General features: G+C 50.3%; 1 protein-coding gene across 3 annotated transcripts in view; it reads right to left on the bottom strand.

Moving 5' to 3' along the window:
• Nucleotides 1–6: 6 nt before the first annotated feature.
• The window catches only part of plxnb3 (plexin B3), a 39,490-nt gene continuing 30,293 nt past the window's right edge, over nt 7–9,203 (bottom strand). For all 3 annotated transcript variants that reach the window (XM_016665982.1, XM_016665981.1, XM_016665983.1), the window contains 28 exons: nt 8,377–8,505; nt 8,186–8,286; nt 7,930–8,062; nt 7,692–7,851; nt 7,513–7,621; nt 7,217–7,322; nt 7,019–7,135; nt 6,661–6,774; nt 6,502–6,592; nt 6,190–6,359; nt 5,965–6,116; nt 5,776–5,881; nt 5,550–5,686; nt 5,290–5,466; nt 3,829–3,994; nt 3,623–3,754; nt 3,426–3,530; nt 3,197–3,358; nt 2,900–3,051; nt 2,713–2,813; nt 1,443–1,660; nt 1,191–1,369; nt 1,015–1,081; nt 792–938; nt 635–715; nt 482–560; nt 295–398; nt 7–212 (listed from right to left, as the gene is read on the bottom strand). In XM_016665982.1, the coding sequence (XP_016521468.1) occupies nt 84–212; nt 295–398; nt 482–560; nt 635–715; nt 792–938; nt 1,015–1,081; nt 1,191–1,369; nt 1,443–1,660; nt 2,713–2,813; nt 2,900–3,051; nt 3,197–3,358; nt 3,426–3,530; nt 3,623–3,754; nt 3,829–3,994; nt 5,290–5,466; nt 5,550–5,686; nt 5,776–5,881; nt 5,965–6,116; nt 6,190–6,359; nt 6,502–6,592; nt 6,661–6,774; nt 7,019–7,135; nt 7,217–7,322; nt 7,513–7,621; nt 7,692–7,851; nt 7,930–8,062; nt 8,186–8,286; nt 8,377–8,505 (3,624 nt within the window). In that variant the 3' untranslated portion in view covers nt 7–83. The remainder of the gene's footprint in view (nt 213–294; nt 399–481; nt 561–634; nt 716–791; nt 939–1,014; nt 1,082–1,190; nt 1,370–1,442; nt 1,661–2,712; nt 2,814–2,899; nt 3,052–3,196; nt 3,359–3,425; nt 3,531–3,622; nt 3,755–3,828; nt 3,995–5,289; nt 5,467–5,549; nt 5,687–5,775; nt 5,882–5,964; nt 6,117–6,189; nt 6,360–6,501; nt 6,593–6,660; nt 6,775–7,018; nt 7,136–7,216; nt 7,323–7,512; nt 7,622–7,691; nt 7,852–7,929; nt 8,063–8,185; nt 8,287–8,376; nt 8,506–9,203) is intronic.

Genomic DNA, 9,203 nt, shown 5'->3' on the forward strand with positions numbered 1-9,203 from the left:
TGGGTTGTGGTCAACGGCTTGGGTTGTGGTCAACAGTCTGGGTTGTGGTCAACAGTCTGGGTTGTGGTCAAGGCTTCGGGTTGTCAACAGATTTCCTGTGTGATTCTGGTGGCTGAGGTGTGTTGGTTCTTACTTTCTCCGGTTTGAAACACCTGGTTGACCCCTGAACTGAGAAATCGAGGGATCAGTGCGACTGTGGCACCATCTGGAACCTGAGGAACGGAGAATGTGACGTAAAAATGAGCAGCAGTGAGACAGGAAGGTGGAGACTCGCTGTGATGGGTCGGTTCGCACCTTGTAATGCTGCAGCGTGTTGAGCCTTTTCCAGCGACCATGAACTACTGCTGTGACATCATCGTCTGACAGAGTCAGGTGACCTGCCTGACCTGAACGCCACTCTGCAGACAAACGTACACAAGTGAGAACCGGCTGCCTGTCAGACTGAGGAGAGGTGAAACAGGTGAGGACGACTAGTGCGTACCCATGTCCAGACTGTCAGCTGCTGGTCTCTGAGAGAACGGAGCTCCTCTGTAGACCTGATCCAGGATCTTATCTTTCACCTGGACACAGAAGCACACTGGCCGTTGAGCAGCAGAGTGACAGGTGACCAGGGGCCTGTCCAACGTGTCCCTACCTGGGTGATAGTGTCGGTGTCAAGAACTTTAATGGGACACGGCTGAACCTCGACTCCGTTCTTCACCAGGACGTTCAGAGTCTGAGGAACAGGTGAGACAGACAGGTCAGGCCAAACCAGGTTTGAGCGCGGGAGGTAGTCCTGTTGCTATGGTTACCATGGCAGAGTAATCGATGTCCTCTCGCAGCAGATGGCTGTCGTTGAGCGTCCGCTTGGCCTTCCCCGTCACAGCGTCCACCGGGCCCTTGTCCACCTGGTACTTTATGGCCCGGTAGAGCATGTAGAGCGGCTCCCCGGCCACTTCCTGTCAGACAGACAGGTGAGGGTGAGACAGGGGGAAGGGCAGGTGAGGAGAGACAGGTATGGACAGAAACCGCTACCTTCAGGAAAGAATAGAGGCAGATGGACATCCAGTTGGTCAACATCTTCTCAACAACCGTCTCCGTCCTGAAAGAGAGAGGAGCCAGAGGTCAGTCCAGGTTCTGGTTGGACCCTCAGCAGTCCGGGTGTTCTGGTTCTGGTTCAGCAGCATCTGAGGTGCGTTTGTTTTCCTTACCGGCGCAGCATTAGTTTGGGGTTCTTGGCGACGTACTGCTGCACCAGGTCCTGGAGCAGCGTCTTCATGACCTCAGTGAAGTACTCCAGCTTGTCGTGCAATGCGATGGTGAGCAGACTGGCCACGTAGCCGCGGTCCCGCTGGGAGAAGCCCTGCTGGGCCTCCAGCGTGTGGATGAACTGCCGAACAGAACCACAGCGTCAGCACCAGCGGCCCACTCACGTGGACCCGCCTCACCTGAGCAGGACCCACCCTGGTGAGGAAGAGTCTGTTGTTGAGCAGGTTGTTGAGCTGCTGGAGGCCCTGTTCCACCGTCGGCCTCCTGGACTCCGGCAGGTCCAACTGCCGGCTCAGCAGCGCCGTCTGCTGGCCGGGGAAGAAGATCCTCTCTGCGTAGGTCTTGTAGTCGAGCAGAGGAAGACCCGGTCCTCCCACGTCGCTGCTGAGGTCCATCATTTCTGTCATCAGGTCTGCAGGACGGGAAGAACAACAGGTCGATCAGTGGGATGCTCAGAATGTCAGCAGACCACAACCTGGTAGCCATAGAGGACACACTTCTGCTAATCTGCTAACAGCAGCACTAACTGTTAGCTTAGCACTTTAGCATCTTTGCTAACTTTGAAAATGTTTAGCCCATCTTTAGTCCATTCATAAGGTAGCGTAGTAAATGATGATTAGTCTGTACCCACAATGCATCACTGCACATTAAACAGTTTAAAGTCTCTTGATCTCTTGCTTCCTTTCTGACTGACGTGCTCAGTTAGGCTAAATCAGAGTTAGCAAAACTCAACATTAAAACTGAAACTGAGTGAATGTTTCCAAAGAGTCGCTTCCTGAAACGCAACCCATGCAGGTAGGTGTGTAATGACAGACCTGACCCTGATGAGGGCGCTCTATCCTGTAACACACATTGCGTAATTGACGCTGTGGATTTCAATATTGTTGAATTTAGCGCTTTAACGTTAGCAGAACTAATGTTTATAAGTGCTTTAAGGCTACTGCAGCTAACTTTTTAATTAATGGTTCCCAGCACTGATGATGGGTATCAACATCGTTGAATTTAGCACTTTAACTTTAGCTAAATACCATGTTCGCATTGAGTTTTAGCACTATTAATATTAATTGCTAGTGTTAGAATGCTACCGCAATTAACTGAGTTAGCTTACGCAAAATACCATGTTGGTATCGAGATTTAGTGGGACTAATGTTTATTATTAGTGCTTTAGAGTTAGCGCAGCTGCCTTTTCAGTTAGCAATAACCCACATTAACGTGGTTCAGTTAAGCTCTTTAGCATTAACTTTTGCTAAATACCATGTTGGCTATTGCTTATTGGTTATTGTTATTGCTTTTAAGTTGGCATAACAAACCTTTGAATTAACGATGCACACGTTTGTGCTTTTGCATTAGCTCCCATTAAATAGCATAACATTGATATTGCGGTTTAGCCGAGCTGATATTATGAATAGCACTTTAGCAATAGTCAAGCTAACTTTTGAGTTAGCGGTGCCCATCACTGCTCACCCGTGAACTCCTTACGACACTGATCTCCCACGTTGATCTCAAGAGTTTCCAACTGCAGCAGAACCTTCTTATAATCTCGGAGAGCCTGTTTACTCTTCCTTCTGTAGAGAACAAAGCAGAACGCCGGTCAGCGGATCCAATCAACCGGCTCTGGAGAAATCTGGGACACGGCAGCAGCGGGTTGTACCTGTACATGAGGATGACGATCAGCACCGACAAGATGATGACAGCAGCTCCAGCACCCAGACTGATCTGAGCCACCAGCGGGATGGGAGATAGCAACGAGTCACTGTCGTACTGGACCAGACCCAGGTCCGCCTGCAGTTTCCCCATGAACACCTGAGAGACAGACAGGTAGACTAACAACATGAACGATCCTGCTGGACTGATCCAGTCTGGGCAGAGGAGACCAGCACATGCTGAAGGAGGTTCTTCAAGCTGCTGGACCAGGGATGTTCTTAGTGTTTCTCTCGGTTCAGGTTACCTTCAGCATGGGCAGCTCGCTGCTGCCGTCCACGCTCAGAGGCTGATTCTCCGGGGGTTCGCAGTACAGGTGGGTTCGGTCCAGAGTCTTCACCTCACAGTCTTGATCTCCAAGCCGAGCCCGGACTTCATCCTTGGACATGGCTCTGGTCAGGTCCAGACCCTGAGGGACGCCAACACATCAGACCGCATGCTGCATCCGCTGGACCAGCCAATGAGAGTCACTGTACCTCTACAGCGATCACTCCGCCGGGTTTGAAGCGGTACGGAGCGTCCGGAGCATCTCGGTTCAGAGGAAAGAACTGGGGGTTCTGGTAATAGGTGAAGCTCTTACCCTGATGGACAGAGACAGACGGAGACAGACGGAGACATCATCAGACTGAGCAGGGTCTGATGCGGCGGTGAGGAGCAGGCCAGTTGACGGCACCTCGATGCTGTCGTAGTGGACCCGGACGTTGTCCAGCTGAAACCACACCCCCTTCACTCTGACCTCTGGGGGCACCGCGGGGGTCGGACATGTGATCTCAGAGGACGACAGGACAGAGCAGCGCTCAGACACCTGAGACACAGACAGGAGAGCAGGTGAAAACATGTAGGTAGGGTGCACCTCCCTGATTGGTTGGTTCATCTCACTGTCGTCATGGTGCCGTTAAAGACCAAGTGCTGCCTGGCGGTCAGGAGAGCCAATCGCCTTCTCCGTTTCACTCTCTGCACCTCCAGAGGCTCCACCCACACAGATATCACCGGCTCCTGCACCACGTCCAGGTTCCTGCCCGTCACCTTGATGACACGCCCTCCCCTGAGAACAGGAAATCAACTCCTTATTAGGAAGCAAAACTGTAACTAAGACCATAGATCCCAGGCATTTAACGGCACAGAAAGCTTTGATCAATTAGACATTTTTAGTATTTTAAGTTTCAAAATTATGTCGTTAATACGCATTAACACAAATCCAGAATTACTTTAATTGATAAAATGAGATGTGACGCACCAAGATATGATCGCATTGTTTTGTTTCATTGATAATCTAACAGAACTAAAAGGTGGTGACGGTTTATTGAACTGAGGTGTTTTACCGAGTTGCACCACAGGGTGGCGATGCTTTCTATGACGGTTGGGTGCATCTTTTGCCCTGCTTTACCAGTTGGCACAGACACACGAAGCAGTAAAGACTTTCAATCTTATTTTTACTTAATTACGGGTTGCTAAAGTCCACCAGCATGGATATAATTCCCATAAAGTTTTCTTTTCTCATGTAACGTTACTGCATCAAACCGTTTAATGTAAGCGATGTTTTTGAGAGTGAAATAACAAATCTACCATGGTAAATAATGATTTATTTATTGCAACATCATAGTGTTACAAAACATTAATGTTTATTCATTAATGTTTTATTCGGTTTTATCTAAGATAGTTTGTATATGAGAGCTTACCCAGAACATTGAGACTGAGAGAAGTGACCCCCTGTTTAGGGGGTAGGAGTTAATAAGTTTTTACTTCTTCCTACCCCATTTTGAGCATGATATGTTAACTGAAACAGATATCTGTATTTTTTTTTCTTTTCTTTTCTATTCACTTTTCTTATTGTGTACTATATTACTTTTTATATTTGTATCATGTTCGAAATAAAATTTCAATTTACAATTTACAAATTTACTGATTGTACTGTACTAGCATTCCGGTGCTAGCATGCTAGCTTAGCAGCTAACTGCTGCTGTATTTCAGGTTGGTTCATCCATATTTTGTGTTGATGCTTATATGTCACATAAAGTCAGATTTACTGCAGTTAAATCTGCTAATTTATGCTTAAGGACTACAGACTGTAAAATCTGTTAGCATATTGTATCTGAGTGAAAAATGACAATAAATGTAATGTTTAATATATTAGCTCCCCTCTCTGCTAAATGGAAGATGGTACACAATTACCAGTCAAAAATGAACACAGTCATTGAGCAACAATCTGTCAATTTGAAAGTTATGCATTTTATAAAAAATAGCAGTTTGCAGTAGCATAATACTCCGTCACTTTGCTGTGTATTATTTTGAGTGTACAGTAATACATTGTACAAACAAAGCTCAGTAATTGGTCCTTACGCGTAGAAACTCTCTGCAGGTGTAGCTTTGGTGATGACGGGGTCGTCCAGGTAACGAAAGGTAAGCTCAGGACCGGTCCGATTAGCTTTACCAAAGAAGACCCAAACCGGAACTGGTCCGGTCCAATTACTAGAACTGGTCTTGCACACAAACTGGGAATCAGTCACCTCATTCAAACTGGGAGGACACAGAAAAACAGAGACGTGTCAAACTGAACCAGGAAGTACCATCAGTGCCAGCAGAACCGGGTCAGAACTCACATGAAGCAGGGTTGCCGGTCCAGGAAGGCGGTCAGGTCCGAGGTTTGCCCGGTCAGCAGCTGTTGGCCTTTGATGGTCACCTTGGTTCCTCCAGAAACCGGGCCTTTATCTGGAACCAGGCTGGTCAGCTTAGGGTTCTGGGGAGAGACCAAAACAGCAGAACTTTGGTCCGCGGGCCTGAGGTCAGAACCGGCTGAACAGAACCTCAGCAGGCCTGCCGTCTCACCTGATAGGTGAACATCTGGGTTGATTGGCCAGGTGGAGTGGTTCCCACGGTAACCTGGACATTCCCGACCCGGTAATTCCCACTGCTCTGCAGCTCACACACGACCCTAACACAGGTGAGCAGGCAGGTAAAGACAGGTGGAGCAGTGAGCAGCCAGGTGTTAACTGAGGACCAGTCAGGTGAGTCTACCTGGTGGAGATCTGGTATCCTTCAGGCTGAGCCACACATGGGACGTCTGCCACCTTGACTCCGCCCACCACGTCCTGGTACCTGGTGCCCAGGTTGGATCCTGTGATTGTTACCAGGATTCCACCCTCCACGGGTCCAGTCACAGGATGCACCTGCAGACAGACCGGTGACACGTTTCCATGGCAACAAGACTTCTGCGGACCCACGCCCGGTGGGAGGACTCACCTGTGTGATCTGAGGCGTCGGACAGGTGTCTGCGGGTAAGCCGGAGCATGATTGGCTGTAAACACATCTGGGGGCGGGGCTTCCAAGACACCACACACAGCTGTACTCCTCAGGCACCGCCCGGCACTGCGAGCAATCTGATTGGCCGGCTGAGCAGTCATACAGGTGGACTGAAGAGAAAATGACCAACATCCGTCAGGTCCGATACTGACGGAACCAGAACCTAAAGGTCCAATAATCTGAAAGGGATCATGACTGAAAACCTGTAAAAATCTGTTCTGGTTCTACTGGGTCAACAGGTGAGTTCCTTACGTCTGAGTCCAGGTGATGCATCAATGCGTCTCTGTCCTCTGCGCAGGTAGATGGCAGCAGAATACTGCAGCTGGCTGAGGCGATACTGAAACTGAGGACAAACTGCAGCTTCAGGAACCTGAACTGAGGGAAGGCTCTGCAGGTGTGTGTGTGTGTTACCTGGTGGGGGCTGCAGGTGAAGATGTGTGTGTTGTCCTCAGTTTTCCTCACAGCAGCCGTCAGGTCCAGCTGCACGTCTTCAACTTCAACAACACAAACGTACTGAGCTTCGTCCTGGACGGGCAGGACAAAAAGAAACTTCAGACACCTGAGACACACCTGAGGAACATCTGCAAGCCAACTGACAAGCCAACGCTCCGTTAATCAACCACCAGACAATCACATCAGTGTCCTGGTTTCCATGGAGATTGGACCTGACAGTTCCTACAGAACCTGAACCAGACCTTAGAGACCGGATCTGCTGTGGGGCTGAGCGGGTTCTGATCAGTTTGGACCTGAAGGTTTTAAACGGACTCACCTGGTAGACGTCCAGGTTCCGCCCCTCCAGAACTATAGTGGTGCTGAGGCCCATGGGCACTAAAGAAGAACCTCTCAGAGACGAGACCAGAGGACAGGAAGCGGGACCAGGAGGGTCCTGGAGAGAGACGAGGACAGTCAGGTGGACAGATAGGAGGACGGACAGGAGGACAGACAGGTGGACGGACAGGTGTCTCACGTTGTGGCTGAGGACCAGCTTCCTGGGGCAGCTGTGGTTGTGGGTGCAGATCTGATCCAGAGGACACCAGTTACAGGTCCAGAAGGAGCCGACGCAGGAAAGACACCTGAGATACAGAGACACCTTCATCATCACCATCATCTTCATCACCACCTTCATCATCATCATCATCATCACCACCACCTTCATCATCATCATCATCATCTTCATCATCACCATCACCATCATCACCATCACCATCATCATTTTCATCATATCATCTTCCTCTCCTGCTGTGGCAGCTACTGGACTCTTACTGGGAACTCTGGTTCAGTCGGCTGACGGCTCCGCAGTCGTAGAAGGTCATGTTTCCCATGGCGACGGTCACGTGACCAAACATCAGAGACACGGGCAGGACCATGTGATCTGTGGGGTCAGAGGTCATTCAGCAGCAGGTCGGAGCATCGGGAACTCTCTGCAGGCGACCTTCGCTCACCACTTCCGGGCGGCATGGGGGGGAGGAGCTCCGGCGCAGGTGACTGGCAGGTGAGTTCTGTTCCCATGACAACAGCCGGCTGGGGTGGCAGGCTCCCGAAGACGCAGGACAGAGACTCCGCCCCCTGGAGGACAGGCAGCTGGACGACTGACATGGTTACCTAGGACACAAAGAGAGGACGAGGTGAAGAACCAGAACCAGAATCCGGCTCAATCAGCTCCCAGTCGGTCCATCTCACCTGGGTCTGCTCATCTCTGCTCTGATTGGCTGGCTGCAGGCTCTGCACCGTGACACACTGATTGGTCTGTTCAAAACTCCACAGCCAATGGTTGTCCAGCAGGTGGCGCTCACACTCATGTTTACGGGAACACCTGGACACCGCAGAGACAAAGGACACATGTCTGCAGTTCCCCTGATGTCCATCAGATGGAGATAGAGGACCGCAAAGGACCCTGAAGGACAGTACAGGTGATGGACAGGTGAGAGAGGTTTACCGTCCCTCCAGGACACACCAACCGCAGTACGGGTCTCTGATGGACAGACAGGACAGACAGTCTGTCTGTCTCTCGCAGGACGACACGGGAACCTTGGACACCTAGACAAAGACAGGAAGCAGATGTCCTGACTGGACAGACAGGGGAACGGGGACAGGAGAGGGACAGCGGGACTGACGCGCGTCTCTCACCCGGTCGTCGGTTAAAACATAAACGTGATGCTGGCTCTCGTCCAATAGGAGGTCGGCACAGATGGCTCCGCCCCCGTCCACCAACAGGCTGCCGTACAGATGGCCAGACCTATCAGGACGCACCAACACCTGCAGGACAGGTGAGACGTTAGTCCCAAACAGAACTGTCTACCTGCTCACAGGTGACCTGGAAAAACTTTTAAAGAAAGTAATTCATCTAAAAAAAAGTCAAAGTTTGACCAGAACAGAAAATCTAACGATCAAATGTTTTTCTTCTCTTGTCCTTTCTTTGTCCCACTCTCTGCCTGCGGCGCTGTGATGTCACAGCCCCCTGGATTCTGGACCAACTGGATCCCATCGTTCCAGATCCAGGACCGCTTTTGGTTCTTGGAGCTCACCTCATTAAACAATACAGGTTGCCATGACAACGACATCCACCGGATGTGAAGCATGAGCGGGGGAACGAGGAGTCACCAGGAGTTTCTGTTACGAATCAGTGATGGAGACCGAGCAGCAGTGTGTGTGTGTGTGTGTGTGTGTGTGTGTGTGATTAAATATTAACACGCTGAATCAAAGCCAAGCGCTCATTAACACACCCTTCAGGGTCGTCCTGCAACATCATTACCCACAATCCACCTGGGACAGCAATAACCAATCAGCAATTTAAGCCTGAGAATGCTCCCAGAGCCCGCCCCCAAGCTAAACACCTGTTCACCACACACACACACACACACACACACACACACACAACCACACACACACACACAACCACACACACACACACACACACACCTACACACCAAGAATGTATTATTAATGAGTGGCGG

This window comes from Poecilia formosa, unplaced genomic scaffold (assembly GCF_000485575.1).
Source record: "Poecilia formosa unplaced genomic scaffold, Poecilia_formosa-5.1.2 Scaffold642, whole genome shotgun sequence".
Taxonomy (NCBI): domain Eukaryota; kingdom Metazoa; phylum Chordata; class Actinopteri; order Cyprinodontiformes; family Poeciliidae; genus Poecilia; species Poecilia formosa.